Raw genomic sequence first — 19,288 nt, forward strand, 5'->3', positions numbered from 1 at the left:
CATCCCATCAAAGTTGATGTTATACGTTATTCTGAAATCTCCAAAAGTGGTTGGAATCCTCGAATATATCGCGGAACAACTCTTCAAATCTTATCAGTTTATTTTTATGTCTTTTAGGTGGTAAGTGGTTTTGATTTTTGTCATAAATTTCTAGGGGTTTGGCGATGAATTTTCCAATAAAAGGGTGATACTTTTTTGTAGGGTTTATGTTAAAAATGGATCTCGTGTGGTGTGCAGCCCTTGAGATTTCTAAATTAGAACACAAGAGCTCAAAACCCTGAAAGAAATTTCTTTTGGGTGTTAAAAATGTACGTGCGGATCGTTTTAAGATCTTTGACCTAGAATACATAAGACGCTTAGACGGAAATAAGGGGTCGAATAAAGATGTTTCTTTCGCATAAAATGCTAAACTAGAACGGTAAGAGAGCCGCCTTATCATTTATTAAAATATTACTTTTCCTTCTTTTGCCTATCCCCGCTTCGAAAGAACATATTTCAACTTCAGGCGGATGAAATATTAGGTATTTCGCGAATTGAATCCCAAGTCAAAGGTTCTCAATGTAGCTACAATATTTTTTAAACATTTGACGGATTTCCACCTTTTTCTTTTTTATATGATTTAGTATTGACGGTTTCATATTCTTAAATTTAACTGCAACGCTTTTCAATTTTTCGAGTAAAAATTCGTTTCAAATTCCATGTAAAGTGAAACATTCTCATTAATTAAAAAAATCATTAAACGTAGTGATGTAAAAATGATTTGTGATAAAGAAAACATATTTTTTCATTTTTTTTTGGCTTGGTAGATAGAGTTGAATTTTCGTATCATCGCAATTCATCGAACTTCCCAATTCTTCGAATCTGTGGACAGATCTTATTGAAATACGAGGTACTAAAGTTCAGTGATTGATCGAGGCTCATCCCTTTTTTTTATTGCGACAGACATAAGCTAGGGTGAAACCTCGAGGAATTACCCCAATCTGTTATACCCAGTACATCCGTTGGACGCGATTAGGATAAGTTCAGCAAAACTTCAAGCTCCTTCAAGGGACCCAACGGTAAGCTTTTACTTCGAGATTTTCAACCTCTGCGGTTTTCGGGATCAATTGTGTCCCTTCATGGATAGTGATTGAAATAATGAAGATAAAAACAAACTCAATATACTCAAAGAAACTAACCTGTACCCAAATACCCTGAACGATACTCCGAATATCAGAGATTTATTCAAGCATTTGTTTGCTACAATTTGTCGAAATGAAAAAACAATTAAATTTGAACTTGCCTCAAACCTGCAGCTGCATTTCTAGTGCTATTCGGAAGTCCTTTTTAGTTGAATTAACTCACGTTGTTTAGTTAGAATGTTTTCGTCGAGAGAGGGAATAATATATTATCTACGTGGGATCCTGTCTATTCCGTAACTTTCCCATTTAAACCTCAGAAAATGTTTCTCCCTAGTCCATAAGCTATCCCCTTAGTGGCCACAACAGACCCTTTGTCGTTATATAAAATTCAAAGGGTAGCACCCGAGATGTACACGACTTAGTCCAACTATTATCAGGTTGGTTTTGATAGTTTTCATAGTTTAGCTGTTAGCAATTAATTTAAATACTAACATAAACCATCCTGTCTAGTATACAGTGTATTTAATTTTAAGAATGTTTTTTGCAAGTGCTTAGATTTTTTGAAATACTGGCTGGTAAAATACGGACCTGAATTTTGAGGATTCCTCCTATGAATATACAACACCAAATTATTTTTAAAAAAGTATAAATGTATCCATAAAAAATAGGAATTGCGATTCCGAGAGCTCTCACATCTTTTTAGTTAGTTTTAAGCGGTAACTTAGTTTGGGTTAATTTATAAATGTTTCATACATTTATAGTGTATGATATTTTACTCTAATTCCTGCGATTAATTAGCATTTTTCGTAAAAGAAAATACAACTTTAACAAATAATTTGAAACATCTTCTAGCTAGAATTTTGGAGTCAAACGCATGCTCCAAAAACACAATTATTCATATCGATTTTTCAACGTTTTAGAAAAAAAGCTTCATATTATGAATATATATTTTTATAAACTTCGTAAACGCAATGCAAAGTCCTACAAAGCAAGTAAGGTGGACGGCACACCTTGACGTAAAGCCGTCCAGGCTACTTATTACAGTACTGTTCTTAATTTCTTTTCTAATATCTTTAAGACAGCAACAAACACGAAAAACATACTAGTAATAAAAAATGTCTAATTTAAGTCTAAACTCAAATGTAGGTAAATGAGTTTTCAATGGTGCATCACCAAAAAATTTTGAGTAGAGAAAGATCTCCACTGAAACAACGATATTTTTTAGTAAATTTGTAGGAATTCAAGTTAAGTTGAAGAAGAGCTAGCAGTATATGATTGCCCTTTTTAATGTAGAATTTATATATGCAAAAATAAATTTACAGATAAACTATAATAAATTCTCGATAGAATTTGAACAAAAAATAGGTAAACTAAGGTAGTGATTCAATTATTTTTGCTATTATGGTAACCATGGTAACTGCTATAATTTATAGCGAATGAGATGCTTTTCGAATTTTATTGTGATAGATTGGTTTTAAAGTTTTATATACAGCATATCCTCGGGTAGGGTTGCCAAGAGAGGAAAGTTTTTTATTTTTGATCTTACGAGATAAAATGCATTCTTCATGAAAGTTTTTGCTTGTTCCAAAACGGTTGAATTAGTTTTCACCGTTTCTATTTTCCTTTTCGTTACAAAGAAATATCGAAAAATAGGTCCATTTAATTGAAAATTTTTCTAAGTTCCAAAAATTTATTTTTATTTTCATGACAATCGTAATCCAGACTTTTGTTTATTGAGTTTTTAATACAATAATTCAATAAAAAGGAAGAAACTACAGATAAAAATTTCACTCGATCCATTCACAATTCGTGAATGCACAGCTCAAGTCCTCGACACATATAACTTCTTCGGATCTCTTCGAGCGGTAGAGACGCCACAGCATCTCTTATCCTGTCCTTCTAATGTTCTGCATTCGGAAGATCATTCGCATAAGCCATTTGTTTTAAATGGCCTCAAAGGTGAAAATCTGCTATAGTCAAATCAGGGCATCTCGTTGGCCATAAAATAGAACCATTTCGACCGATCCAATTTTCTCCAAATTGCTGATTCAACCATTTTATAACTATTCGCGCATAATGGGCAGGACAACCATCTTGTGGAAATTAACACCTCCCGCGAAGATTAATCGGTAGATCGTCCAAACTTTCATTTAGAAAATTTTCTAACAAATTTAGATACGTGTGCTAATTAACTGAATTTTCAAAAAAATATTATCCAATTATACCATGGTATGAAATTGCACACCACACGTTCGCCTTAACCGAATATTGTCGATTACGAGCTATTCGGAAGTAGGAATTGTGATGCAGTAACTTACATGCTGAGACGAAACAATAACATTGGTGGAGAACATGGATTTATCAGAGAATAAAATGTCTTAATGAACGTGTTGGTTATCCATGATTTGAGCGCTTATCCACAAGCAAAAATCCAAATGTTTTGCTTGATCACCTGGCTCTAAATCGTGATTAAGAATTGATTTGAAGGGATGAATTTTCAATATTTTCAATGTTCTTGAATATGTGTTTTACTTATTTCTAATTGAAGCGATCTTCCCTGTAAAATGTGTTTCACTTATTTTGAACTGAATCGTATTATTACTCTAACTTTATATGAATATTTAACATTTGTGAGTAAATTAAGTTCCAATAAATAATAATGACGTCTTAGCGTCACTTAGCTCCTAAACCCTGACAGACTCGCTGCAGCAATTCCGACTTAAGTCAGCAATACAGTCCATGATGTGAATTCCCCACTTCTTCAGACGTTTAAAATAACGAAATGCAATTTCAAACATTGCACGAAACATTTCCGAATGGAGGCGATTCCATCCGCTATAAAATTCCATTTTCAGCCAGGCGAATTTATTTTCTTAGATGCGAAGAAATTGAAGGAACAAATCACTTTTGCCCGGCTAGATCCAACTTTAGGCGGCCATAGTTTAAACGCGCATCGATTTATCATGAGATTTATTTCATATCAAAATTCTCTCAAAAATTACTCAAATTTTACCAGCTCCATTAATAACGCCGCTACAGATTGAACGGAGATAAATTCCACCTCTATGTGTTCGTGCTTAGAGGCGAATTGTGTTTTTAAGTTAGTGGATAATTACGTTATAACTTTATTAGTGTGCAAGTTTTGGTGTGATACCAGGCACGCCATAAGATCATTAAAAAATACTGCTTTCTTGATTTATATTGTTTTAGATAATTTTTGATGTGAAATCGTTTCCAAACTGCAGAAAATTAGTATCCTTACAATCCACCGAGATTTCAACACTAAACCTTATTTTAGGGACTGAAAAATTCCAAAGCAGCTTTTGTTGAGAGTAAACAAAACTGAAAGATTGTTTAAAGCCCTTTATGGTTGAAATCTCGCTTACATCGTTCGAGTATGATATAAATTGCACACATTTTTAGCTTACCTTGACATGGAATCTAATATAATTTTAAATACTTGAGAAAAGAATATTTTTAATAAGGTTTTCAATGATGTCAGCGGCTAAAAATGGAAAAACAAATCGCAGAAAAACGAAAAAGAAAGGATGTTGAGAAAAAATTTTCCTACGGTAAGGAAAATTTTTTTTGAATAATTGCATAATAGTTTTATTAAATTTAAAGTAAGTTTTAATATGGAATCTACTACATTTTCCTTTACATATCTTCTTCAGTGGAAATCGTGTACATCAAAAAGAATTATTTTATGCTGTGAAATTATTTAGTGTTTTAAGCAGCCTCTACATCCCATAATATCGGATCGTCAAACCAGCAAAATATTAAAATGTATCCTAACCCTAATATCAATAATAATTTATGTTGATGTTTCGATTAAAGCTGTTTCTTCACTCTTCATATAAAAAATTTATCCATTCATAATAGTACTTTTTGCAATCTTAGTCTCAACCACACTTTATTTGTGACCGGTGCTAAACGAGACCGACACTATATAATTTCCCCCGTGTATATACATAAAGGAGTGCTTTTAACTTACCTGATATAAAAGATCCATTTACAGCTTCAGAAAGATAAATGAGGATCACAACACACGTCAGAGCGTCCCGACAATTTAATGCCATTATCATTCGAGCACAAAGCATTCTCAAGCGTCCGCCATCTTCAGGAATATTTTCTAGAGGGCCACAGGTAATCATCCATTAAGTTCATTTTAGTTGTAACTAGCGATATCGCGCCGCGTCATTCACCGGGTTTAATTCACATTATTCACTACGCGTCACTATCTATGGGCGAATTCCGGCAGACGGCAAAGAGGCATTTTTCAGGAAAATGGCTGAAACAAGAAGAAAATATATTTTTACGTTGTGAGTCAATCAATAATATATCAAAACATGTATCTTGTTGCGTCGTAACATTTGTTTGCAAATTAGCTCAATCATAACAAGTACGGGATATTCCAGATAAATATAAATAAAAAATGATATAAAACTACATGTTTTTTACGTGTTATTTATTCAATTTGACTAATTCTGTTTATATGAAAAAATGCTTGCTTCAAGAAAAAAATGTATCTTAAACATGAAAAACTTAAAACGGCTTCGATACAATAATTTTACATTTATTTGAGGTTAATTATTTTTCGCTCATCCTGTATAGAAGGACTTCCTTTTAGGATAGTTTTTGTAAAACCCTGATCAGTATATCCATTGCTTCTCAAAAACTAGAGGAATATTTAGCGGTCTTCTCTTCATAATCGGTATTTTAATTCATTTTTAAAACTTAAAATCTCATTGCAGAATATGCCAACGTTTAGAGTGACATTCGCAGTCTTTAACAAAGCTGGAATAAAGGCTATACTTTACTAAGGCTAATGTAAGGCTTCACCGCGCACAAAGTTTACAATATTAAATTTAGTGGATATGAACATACGAAATAACAATAATTAAAAATGATAAAAGTAGGAAAATTAGTCACTACTAGGAGGATAAACATACATGGCGTAATGAGAATAGTCAGGATGCGAAGGAAGACAATATGAGTAAATAAAATGATGAATTAAAGAGTAAATTCATATGTCATTTGCATAGTAAGGTGCACTACAAATAATGGGACAAAGATGTGATGGATGCTGGAAAGTAAAAAGAAATACAGTGGTTGAACTAACCTCGCCTTATACAAAAGTTGCTTCTTTTAATTCTACAGGGTGTCAAAATAATTTCTTTAATAATGTGAATTGGAAAAACACCCACAGTTTTTAATTTACCGGCTTGAAATTACCTCTAAGGGGTTCTTAGGTATGACAAATTCATTTACAATATCTGGAGCTGAAAGGTACCTGAAACTTTATCTCAATAATAGACAACCAAAGCATAGGACTTTCAAACGTCTTTTCGACAAATTGAATGACATTAATTCACTTCGTTCGAAAATGGATAATGGAAGTGCAAAAATCCTTACTATGAACCAAGAAAAGAAAATCTCCTTCCGAATATTGGATTATCCAGAGACTAGCACCAGACGTACTCTTGAAACACGGGATTAAGCACATCTTCAATTTCTGAACATCTACGGAAACAGAAGCTATTTCCATACTATTTTACGCCAGCTATTAATTTGTTGCCAAGAAATTTTTAACCCAAAATTTAATTCTACAATTTGCTGCTCCAAAAGCATCACATCATGAGCCTTTGTTTTTAAACAAAATATTGCTCACCGACCAGGTAGCATTTGCAAGGAGAGGTATATTTAATTGAAGAAACAGCCATTCTTACAACACAGAAAATCCTCATTGAACGAGAGAACATCTGTTTCAACACGAATTTTCAATCAATGATCGTAGACTGATTAGTATTGGCGCGTCAGGGAGGTAATATTAAACGATTCAAAGAATTACAGTAGTTGAATTACATGCACTGCGTGTAACTTCGCCGTCTTCAGCCTTAACCTTGATACCTCTAGCTCATAACGATATATGGTAAAAGGGCAAAAATGCAGGAAAACCACAATGAAGCATCAGGTTCAAAGGTGTAGTCTAGAAATACTACGGGGAATACGTCATTCTCGTACACGATTGCTATCGTGGCCCCTCCAGAACAATTTAACTTTGGAAATCCAGCAGCCTGGTCCCAGCGGCGGGAGAGACTCCAGATGAAGATAAAATCAACATATTGCTGTGTGTTTTTTGTGGTAAAGAACCAAGGAAATGATTTTACGGCTCCCTGTCCTTCCGACTATCTATGAGGATATGCTGGATGCCTTCGAAACCCATTTCATCCTTCGCAGGAGCATAATTTTCGATTGATATCAGTTTAACACTCGAGTGCAACGATCAGAAGATGCCATGGGAGATTTTATTACAGATTTACATTCTTTAGCGAAATATTGCAGCTTGGTAGAAATATTTCACTAAAATACACATAGATGTAGAGAATATTAGTGGGCACGTTAGATAGATATGATATAGATAATATGTACATATGGTGCGTGATTTGCTTAATTTGCCTAATTCCACTTTGTCAGAAGTCGTTTATATGGGCAACATGAAAGAGGGTAATATTCGGCTTTAGAACTTTGATCTGGTGAAATCAAAGCGTAACGCCGATATAACTCGCAGAGACCTGTATTCACACATCCGGCTTTCAGAGGTTTAACCAAGTGACTTTTATATGGCAAATATTTGTTCACAATTTATATGATAAACAATTTATTAGAATTACATTACAAATACCAATCTCTCAAACTCTCAATTAAACACAAAATTTTACAAATGCCTAATTTACGGTCGTGTGTGCTATACAAATCTAATAATCCTCAAATCGAAATAGATAAACCTCATTACAATGTGTAATTTACATGTCGACCTCAAGCAATTAAATTAACATGTAACAACAATAAACACAGTTTTAATGGAGGAACCCAAAACTCGATGCATACTCGACTTTGTCAATTATCAATTTAAATTCAACTTATATTACCATTTGGTTTCCATAAAAATAGATCCTTAAGCTGACTAAATCCGATACCGCACTATAACTCCCTGAGATTTATTGTTTAGACGTGGGAGATTTTTGCATTAAGAGTTAAAAGGAATTGGAAAAGCTCGCCAAATTCGATTTGGCAATATCCAACTCTACAGTTATTCCCTTTAGAGCACGATTTTAGAACTGAAACAAGAGCAGTTGCTTCAAACAGCGAAGTGACATGGAATTATTGGGTGCACAGAAGGGGCACGACGCTTTGCCTCAACATTTTGTAACACGAGAGGTAGAATGTTAACTTTAGAATGTGGGCAATAAAGATAGAAAATTAATGTTTTTTCGGACGAATCAAACGAGAAATTTCGTTTGACGAAACGTTTGCCTATTGCAGAATAATAAATCTCTTCGATTTTGTGAATCGCTGGATCTACTGTCTTTTGAAAGAAACCAATTTTATAAGGGCTATAAATATAAAAGGCGTTAAGGAATTTAATCTGTGGAAATTTATGAATACTGGATAGAGAATGAATTGTGCGGCTGCCGGCTTCAAAAACCAGTGAAATCTTATCTGGAACGAGATATTCTCATTAGAAACTCCTCTAAAGGAGTTCCGATCGTATTTTATTTTATGTTGGTCTGAGAGTAATAATGCAGAATATTATCTATAGCGAAATCTATGCTCATAGAACATTGGGAAAATGAGATACACCTCGATATAAATTATATTCGGGATTATGTGTGCTACGTTAGAAATCCAGGGATTTGGATCGTTATTTCTCCGGGAGTCATTATCGAATGGAAATTATTTGTAGGATACACTGGATTATTAAAATATGGTACCTCCTGTCGGTACAAATGTCTGAATTGCAAAGAACAAAGAAGGAAATCGAGATATTACAGGCTGGTCGTCAACCTGGCACAATAATGGTAATTTGACTGACTTTCTCCAGCAGATGGGCAGTTTCTCAACGAAGAAGTCGATTGAAGGTTGTAAAGAACAATAATGGAAAAGATGAAAGACATAGTCGTACTTGAAAGTGGAAAGTAAACGGTCGGGAGGCATTAGTAAGCCTACGCTCTTGCTGTTATCAACGTAAGAGTAAGTCTCGGACCCTTTGAAGAAAGTGATTGTGGCAACACTTGAAAATAACTAAAAAAGAGGCCCAAAAAACTGAAAAGATTTAAAGAGAAAAACTTTCTTGACCTCAATTTTCACTCACTCAGAGCAATGATGTACTTTAGTTTTTTACTCAAACCGAACTGAATTTTTAATACTAAACTATCTTGAGAGAATTATTTACATATATTCACCTCTCAGGTACATAGTGCCCTCACCGAAGAATATTCCTGCGAGGACGATGAGAAATCCCTTGAGAATCAAAAAAATGTTCAGAAGCAAACGCAACTGCAAATAAAACTGGCAATGCAGTAGACACGATAAATCAGGAAGATTAAGAAGGAGGATAAGAAGCAAAGGCAAAGAAGCCGTGCGAGGGATGTCCCACAACAGGAAAGCTGATGTTTAACACAACAGAAGCAAACTCCATGAGAAGTGGAAAAATAATGATTATTGGATTGGATAAAAGATTATTTAATTGATGACCACAGTTATTTTCCAGTGGAAACAGTTCACTTTTATTGAAATGACGATTTACATCTTGAGCATCAGTTACGCTCTGCTGAAAAATTTTCCATATCCCCAAATTTAGCAAGGAGAAATGAATTGCTCTCTGGCAATTTTTAATTTGGAGTAATGTAATTAATTGGCTTGCAGAAAAAGATATGTGCATCATATGCATTATAATTAATGAGTCATATTCAATATTTTATGCTCGCTGCAGCGTGTATTCATGGTTACTATGGTCACAGTATTATAGATATTTCAATTCGGGGATGTCCAAAAGCTTCGATAAATTCATACCCCTTCTTGGCGCTTAAAAGCATCAATTAAAGGGCATTATATTACGATATACCATTATTTGATTTTGTGGCCTAATTTACAAATGATTTGTGTTCTAGCATAAAAGAACTAATGTTTCTTGAAAATACGTTAAACGCATTATTACTCTACAATACAATTGCTATTTATTTTAAACGTATTTGGCTATTTAAATTAAAAAAAGTGTATATTGCAATATTTGAATGGGTTAAAATGAATGCCCGCTATGGTCACTATAAGAAAAAAATGTTTAATTTGAATGAGAGAGAATAGTTGTGGAAATAACTACACCTTTTCAAACAATACATCCGTGATTCTATTCTGGTAAAATAGCTTAACAACGAACATTACAATATCAATTACTGTAATTTTCGATTTACCGGCAGCAAATTAACACAATGCAGTATACGGTAATTAGATCCACCCAAGCAGTATAAAATAAATAATTATTTCACTGACTTATCCGATCGTCTATATAAATCAATTAAAATTTGATTAAAAACGTTGGATTATGTGTGTTAAAGCTTGGAGGTTTGACCTCACTCGCTCAGACATGGGCCGTTAACTTTGCCCGCCATTGTATCATCTAATCTCTATGTAATTCCTGATAGAGCTTCTTTGTCATTCAACCAACATGAAATTGAAATTACACTCATAAAATAATAATAAAATTAACCATTTACTGTGTCTGCTTTGATTTGTGAACCCCTTAAATCAGGGAGAAAGTGAACATGTGTACTTCCTCTTTCAGGTGCCAACTTTATGGACTTGCCTTCCCTAGAGTATAGTTTATCTGTAGTGTGTATCGAATATTATATTGTCTTTCCCTAACGATTTCCTTTATGTTCGAATATTCCAGTACTCAGTCTTTCAAATTAGAGGGCATTTGCATTTTTTTACATGTATATTAACGTATATTAATAATAATAGCATGGAAATTCAAAATTGTACACATAGTTATGTCTTTAGAGAACGAACGATCTTGTGTAGAAAAATGTTCGAATGTCCAGTTTTCTCTATTCTGTATAAGTTGCAACAAAAGAGAATAGGGGTTTCTTAGCTATTAAGAAAAATAAAGAGTGCGTGAAGATAACGTGAATAAATTTATCTTTTATTAATTATCAGTTAAACGTGTGATGGTAAATTTTAAATGGCTTAATCACCCATTATTACCACCCAAATTTCTAAAAAACTTTACACAGACGGATATCCCAAGAGTTAAATTTATCACAATTCACTCCGAGTTCCACAAAATGTTATAATACTTAAATGCTTAGTGCCATTTCCGATCAAACAGGAAATCAACTTTTAAAGGAAAGGAAAGGAGATATAAATTTGTAGGTGTTCGAATCGAGCCTAGCAGTGTCAACCTGTAATTCTGCTGATGATCCTTATTTGAGCGAATATTTGAAAGCGATTTTCCCACAAAACTCAATTGCTCGAAACCTCAGTAATAACCATTCTAAATTTGAAGTCAATCAGACCAGGAAAAAAGCTTTTTATTAAGCTGAAAAATCGACCGACAAGTCCCTGAAGACATAATTAGTATAGGCAATTTACGTAACTAATCGACAAAATTTTAGGAAATTCATCTGGAGGCTGAGTGGTTGAAGATGGAATAAAACTATTACAATTTCTGCTTTTATAGAAGAATATTCAGCTTATAACTTAACTCTGAAGATATAAAGAGAAAATTGTTAAAATATGACATGTGAAAACGAAGCTCTAGGAGCTCTTTTTGAAACATCCAATTAAATTTTAATGTCATTCGGACCACTTCTAGGTATTAAAAAGTGGTTCAAATAGAACTACCGTTATAAATTCTAAGGAAATCGACATGCAACTTCTGGAAGAGATGAATGTGAAAGCAATATAAATGGGACTTGTGAATTGATTCGCCCAAAAATCTTGGTAAAAGTCATGAATAAGTTGTAATAAATGAAAGAAATTCCAATTGAAACAGATAAGTCTTATCTGAAATCTGCCCTTGTTAACTGAATGTTTCAGAAAATTATAGAAAGAAGTATGTAGATACTCTAGATGAATAGAATTCTAGACGTACTTCTTGAAGTGACAGAAACATCTAATTCAATTTAAAATGAATTAAATAGTTTCGAATACGCCAAATTCTAACTATTTGAAAGCAGTGCAATTGGAACTAGCTTTTAAGTGCATCAAATTCAGCTTCCACTTTCTGGGACGAATCTTGAACATTTTAAAGGGAAATTGTGGATCCATGATCGCAAATTACTGGTAGCTGACCTGTAAATTGTACAGGAAATCGAAGGAATTAAGTGGAAACTGACTATTCTAATCTAAGTTTTGGAAAATCTGCCCTGTTCGAGGGCACACTTCCGAAAATTTTAACCGGATAAGACTATAAATTAAATTTCAAACTCGACCAGAATTCCATAGGATAACAAGTCCTAACTATAAAAAAGCGGCTCCACTTGTAACTACCTATTTGTAACTCTAACGTGAAGAATCTTTCGGTGAACGGCATTAAGTTAAAAAAATATCTCTTCGGTGTTCCTGTAGAGGCAAATAAATCTTTAATTGTCAATAAAGGCGTAGGCATTTGAAGCGGCTGCAGTACCTTAAGACAATACTGCGGTAGCTAACTATATTTGCCGGAGACCCGAAATTCCTAAAGATAACACCGAGTTAAAGAATTCCGATGGAAATATTTGTTACTGATATTAACATAAAACTGAAGAAACCAGGATAATTCAAATAAATTAAATATTGCAACATAATGGTCGGACGGTGTGAGGGCAATTATCGATCGATCTAAGGATCAATTAGGAAAACCCTTAGAAAACAACCTAATTCGAAAAATTTTTTCTGCCATACCAACTCTTTGGTAATAAGGAAGTAAGGTTCTTCTAAAAGTCAAGAAATAGAAGGAGAAAACACTAAGGTACTTCGCAGACTTGCGACTCTTTGTTGACCGACAGTTTAATCAGTTGCTTAATTGGCCATACAAATATATATGAGTATGCACATTCACCGATTTTAAATTGATCGTTAAATCCATGCACATGATTAAGAAGACCAGAAAGAAACAGATAAAAAAACGATTATTTTACAAAGCTTTTAAACTAAAATATTTGTTTTCCAACATATTTAACCCTACTATATAGGCCTCAATAAAAATTTCCTAAAACTTACCAAGAACTCTTCCTAAACTAACTTATCCAATAAAGAAGCCCAGAAACAATAATCCAATAAACTGTGATGAGAAAAGTGCAAACGAGTATCCAAACCTGCCACAAATCACTCTATACGCTCGGACCGGAAACTTCTCCCCCGAGACAAAATCCAAAACTCCGGGAGTTCAATGCCACTTAACGCATTTGCAAACTTCACGGCGTTATAAACCACACTGAAGTTTCCTTTGGCGAATCGGCAGTCGGAAAGCTGCGAAAGCTCATGCGCGCGTAAGCTCTTGCCGCATTTCGTTGCGTATTTCAAATTCCGAATTTAATTTGAAAAAAATCTAATGCGGAAGTGACTCTTCTATAGCTTTAAATACCCCACCAACTTTCAACTTCTTTCAAAACTTAGAGAGCTGTGGCGCATCAGAAAAACCTCATTCAGACGAAGTTGCCTCACAGAAGATGGCGAAGATGTGTAAAGACGAATTTGGAATCTTCTTCGTACTTGATGACAATATTGTTGAAGATGATCATGGTTGTGTTAGTCCTGACTCCACTCAACTGGTGCCAGAGAACCAAATTGAATTGACACAGAAAAAATTGGTAATGACTAAATATGAGCTTCAGTTAGACATCTTGCAACAGAAATTATATAAATTTTGTGCAGACATAGAGTTAATGCGAGCAAATTATCTATATCAATCTCTTTGAAAACTTAGATAGCTCTGGCACTTCATAATACTCTCATTAAGATGGTACAATGCAGGCAAAGGTACTAAAGCGGAAGTTGGGACGTTGATATGGCTTTTCATGTTAATACTGCGGAAGACTATGAAAACGATGTCAATGCCCATTCAGCTGGTTCAAGTGAGCAACATTAAATTTACACAGGATATGTTGATGAGCAAAGTTTGAATTCGAAACATTGCAACAAGGATGATTCAAACATTATAAAAAATGATGGCAATGATTCGAACCTTCTGAAAGCTCCTTTATTATTTGATTTAAATTAAGTAGATAACGGAAAAATCGGTACTAATCCTTGGAAATGTTCTATTTGGCCAGTTTCATTTCTCTTTACTATATTTCTGTCATTAATTCTTAAATTTTAATGTCTTCTGAATTTTATAAGTTTCTTTATTATGTTAAACATCAAAAAATTGGCGTGCATCGTGCAGGTACTCTTAGTCTCCTTGAGGACTTGTGCAGGTTAGTTCAGTTAACTTTACGTAGAATTACTTTTTTTTTTAAAGATAATGATTTCATGGCCTTAATGATAGCTACCTTTATTTTACGAGTTATGAAGTAGAAGCTTTTAACAGAAGGACGATTTGGCTACATTGAGAGGTGCACTGTATAGAAGGGAGGTTTTTGACACTGTTGAATAGTTTTCTGCAGGAAAGCTGTTTTTTTATTTTTATTAAGATTTTAATAATCGACAAATCTGTCGATGCCAGTTTGGATTTTTTTTATAATTAATTTGTTTATGTTTAAATTTAGTCAAGACCATATTTTGACACCTTTTTTTAATTTATGATAGCTAAACTGGGAAAATGTCTAGTTACGTTTTTTTATGCTTTGTTTAAGATTAAATAGTCAATCAAGTTTCTTTAAGAGGTCAGTAGTATCTTAGATTCTCATATGTTTGGATACGCGTTTAATTTCGAATACAAACGCGCTCACATTTAAGTTTTTTTCGAAATTATTATGTCACGAAATCAATAAACTTTAATTAAAAAGTGAGAGTTATTACCAATTTTGTAAGAAACAGTGTCTCTGAGACTGCAAACTCTGGGTGATCCGAACGTGATATCGAGTCCAACATTATCTGAACTAGCGCTTTGTGGAAGCTTCATAGTTTAACCACAGGAAGGATCAAACAAAGTGGTGCTCCAGCCGCATTACATGAACTTAGTTCCTTAACTTCAACTCATATTTGATCCTTCCAAACGGACCTCTCATTTAGTCCTTCGAATCGGATATAATTGAACTGGATCATAGCCTATGGAACATGGAACCCGCAACACCGAATAGGAAGTTGAACACTGGACTCTAAAAAGAAGCAAAAAGACGTTGGTGAGGCAGTTCTTTTATTACGAGTTCTCCTTTGAAACTTTTCAATATCTATTTTCCCACATTAACATAGTAGTTTGTTGTATTAAATTGACAGTTTAGTTAATTTGTTTGTTCTCGATTTCCTCGTCTTGAAAGACGGTGATTAATTTCTCTTAGATAACATTTACCACCAGTATTTTCTTTCAATTTAAATAGTTTGACACCACGTTTTAGAAATTGACCAGAAATGCCCGCGAAAGGCAAAATAGGAAAACACGCTAAAAAGATCGGAAATGGAACTTCACTGGACGGAATCCCAAAACGATCCCAATGAAACTTGTGAGCTTTTACATGTTCACAGAATTTTATTTGAACGCTTGTCTCGTTTTAAGCAGTATCTATTTGATAACGAAAATACTAAAGAAACATTTCAATTAGAAATTCATCTCAAGGGTGTAGAGGATTTCAGAGAATGCGATAAAATTCAAACTCGTTTGGAATTTTTAAATTTAAGTGAAGAAAACAACTGACTTGAGATCGAATCAGCTTGCTATAGCTTAATTCCAGAGGCAAAAAGTTAACAAATTTGTTTAACGAAATTCAAAATTGTAATAAAAACCAATTAGGAAAACCGAGTTCATTAGGACCTTTGGAAAAGTTGCCAGATTTAGAATTACCTTCATTTTTTGGCAATTATGAAACATGGTTTAGTTTCAAAAATATTTTCGACTCGTTGGTACACCACAGAACCGATTTGAGTGCAACAGAAAAATTGGTATATCTGAAATTATGCTGTAAAGGCGATGTACTCACACTCATAAGTGGGCTTGATATAACTCCCTATAATTATGCAATCGCTTTAAAGAGTACCTCCCATTAAGATAGTCAAAATACCCTTTGATCTAAATTGAAAACCTAATTGAATAGGCATATAAGTACATAAGTTATAACTCTCTAATGCCAATCAATTGTGCAAAATACCCTTACCCCCACTCCCTAGACCAAAAAAAAACCCTTAAACCGCCATCTTTTCAATTATAACTTTTAACTTGAAAACTAGTTTTTCGAAAAATCTGAAAAATATTACACATGCAGAAAATCTTCGCGCATTTGCCACATTTTTTTTTCTTGCTAATTCTGACCTAAACACGATTTTTAAAATTTGAAAATGGAATAACTTTTTTTCAAAACGGGCTGCAGGTCCAATTTTTTCTTCTAATCTAAAATCTAAGTCTATATAAAATGTATGACTTTTTAAGCTGCGCCATATTGAAAAATGCAAAAAATTCCGGCTTTTTTGGGCATTTAATCCATTTTTTACAATCCAGTAGTATCTATTTTAATAACAGCAACTGAAAAAAACTTAAAAAACTCACATATCAAAATTTGATTGAGTTATTTAATTTTTTAATTATACAGGGTGTTTCATAAATATACCGACAAACTTTCAGGGGTTGTAGAGCTCATAAAAACAAATATTTAGAACAAATAAAGTTAGATCCGAAATCGCTTCATTTCCAAGATACAGGGTGTTTAATTCCTTTTTTTTTGAATATTTTTTGAATATTTGAAAAACGGTTTGAGATGCGGACATGAAATTCGGGACATGCTATCGCGGGATAAATGTGCATGTTCTGGAGTATGCAGATCATTTCCACCTACACCAGTGGCGTCCGTGCGGCCATTCAATGGGATGTTTTTAACTAAAAAAATGGCACGCCACTGACTTTTTTTAATATAAATATTTTTTTCTTAATATTCCATCAATTCTTAACAAAAAAGGTCTCTTAGTGTTTTGTTGCTAGAGTGGCCGTTTTCGAGAAAAAAATTATTTCTCATTCATGTGCCTAGCAAAAAACCGGTGAAAGTTTCCAAGTGTGATTTTTTTAAAGAGAAATTAATTTAATTTTCTTTTAATAGAGGTAGTAGACATGAAGACAAACATTTGTAAATCATGCCTCATAACAAAATAGTAATATTCTATGCATCATGATGCTGCACTATAGTCAAGTCACTTGTTTTGTCGTTGTCACGGAAACCCAACGTAACGTTGTTTTAAATAATACGAATAAAGCAGTTATTGACAATTTAAGTATAAATTTTTCAATAAATAACTGTGTTTTCAAACATGAACAACGATTTTACATTTGAAGAACTTGCTGATATGCACCTAGTTTACGGTGCAGTAAATTGCAATGGAAGGGAGGCTGTGCATCTCTATGAACAAAGATATCCTAATCGTCGTCAACCACATCATACTACATTTGCCTCTATTCATCGTCGCCTACGAGAATGTGGATCATTGAAACGTCCTGGAGGAGCTGGTCGCCTAAGAATAGCTCGTAGTGTGGAATTTGAAGAAGAGGTTTTACATTTTGTGGACGAAGATCAAACTGTAAGTGTTCGGGCTATTGCTAATCAAATGGGATCATCCACGGCAACAACTTTGCGCGTACTTCATGGATAACTGCTATATCCCTACCATGTGCAAAAGGTACAAGCATTAAACGCTAATGATTATCCTCATCGATTGCAATTTTGCCAATGGTTTTTGACTCAGAATTTAACGGAACCACACTTTGGAAGAAGAGTGTTATTTTGCGATGAGGCATGTTTCACACGTGATGACTATTTTAATAGCAAAAATAGTCATATTTGGCAGGATATAAATCCTCATGCAGTGGTTTCGAAAAAATTCCAGCAACAATTTTCTATAAATTTATGGGCTGGTACAGTTGGTGAGCGCATATTAGTTTATATGCTTCCCGCTCGTTTAAACACCGACGATTATCTGACTTTTCTACGTGAAATTCTTCCTGTATTATTAGATGATATTCCTTTAGATATTAGAAGAAACATGTGGTTTCAACACGATGGAGCCCCTCCTCATTTTGATTTAAACGTACGTCAGTATTTACATCAGACATTTCCCAACCAATGAATTGGAAGAGGAGGTCCGGTTTTCAGGCCCGCTCGTTCTCCGGACCTGAATCCCCTTGATTTTTTTATGGGGATATATTAAATCATTAGTGTATAACAGACCAATTCGTGATCCAGAAGAACTCTTCACAAGGGTTATGTCAGCATTTACACATGTAGAAACTATTCCTGGAATCTTTCATAGGGTTCGTCAATCTATGAATCGACGGTGTAATGTTTGTATCAAGGAAAATGGACGAAATTTTGAAAATTTGTTATAAAATATTTATTATTTGTTTTCTGTTTATTTTATATTAATTTACCTGCATTTAAATAAAACATCAGATTGTAGTACCTTTTGTTGTCATACAGGTCTTATTTCTTCTAGTCACAATCGTTAATTTGCGAACAATTTATTACACAAAAAATATATGTCTTAATATTTATTAAAAGAAAATTAAATTAATTTCTCTTTAAAAAAATCACACTTGGAAACTTACACCGGTTTTTTGCTAGGCACATGAATGAGAAATAATTTTTTTCTCGAAAACGGCCACTCTGGCAACAAAACACTAAGAGGCCTTTTTTGTTAAGAATTGATGGAATATTAAGAAAAAAATATTTATATTAAAAAAAGTCAGTGGCGTGCCATTTTTTTAGTTAAAAACATCCCATTGAATGGCCGCACGGACGCCACTGGTGTAGGTGGAAATGGTCTGCATACTCCAGAACATGCACATTTATCCCGCGATAGCATGTCCCGAATTTCATGTCCGCATCTCAAACCGTTTTTCAAATATTAAAAAAATATTCAAAAAAAAAAGGAATTAAACACCCTGTATCTTGGAAACTAAGCGATTTCGGATCTAAGTTTATTTGTTCTAAATATTTGTTTTTATTAGCTCTACAACCCCTGAAAGTTTGTCGGTATATTTATGAAACACCCTGTATAGTCAGCTGGAAATATTAGAAACTTAATAGATGCAATTCAACAACATAAAGCAGCATTAGAAAAATCGAAATTATCCGTAGATCAATGGGATGCTTTGTTAAACCCTATAATATTAAGTAAACTTGATGATTATACTAATTGTGAATGGGAGCGAAAACAGTGTAGCACAAAGTTACCCACGGTTGACCAATTGATCGAATTTTTAATCA

General features: G+C 33.8%; 1 protein-coding gene across 1 annotated transcript in view; it reads right to left on the reverse strand.

Annotated features, from left to right (window-relative positions):
- LOC136413792 (neuronal growth regulator 1-like) overlaps positions 1-13,360 on the reverse strand; it is a 64,631-nt gene extending 51,271 nt beyond the window's left edge. Inside the window, exons 1-2 of the mRNA XM_066397498.1 lie at positions 13,167-13,360; positions 5,116-5,412 (exon numbers count right to left, since the gene is read on the reverse strand). Coding sequence (XP_066253595.1) covers positions 5,116-5,275 — 160 coding nt within the window. The 5' untranslated portion in view covers positions 5,276-5,412; positions 13,167-13,360. The remainder of the gene's footprint in view (positions 1-5,115; positions 5,413-13,166) is intronic.
- Between the last annotated feature and the right edge of the window lie 5,928 nt (positions 13,361-19,288).

Source organism: Euwallacea similis, chromosome 15, assembly GCF_039881205.1.
Source record: "Euwallacea similis isolate ESF13 chromosome 15, ESF131.1, whole genome shotgun sequence".
NCBI lineage: Eukaryota > Metazoa > Arthropoda > Insecta > Coleoptera > Curculionidae > Euwallacea > Euwallacea similis.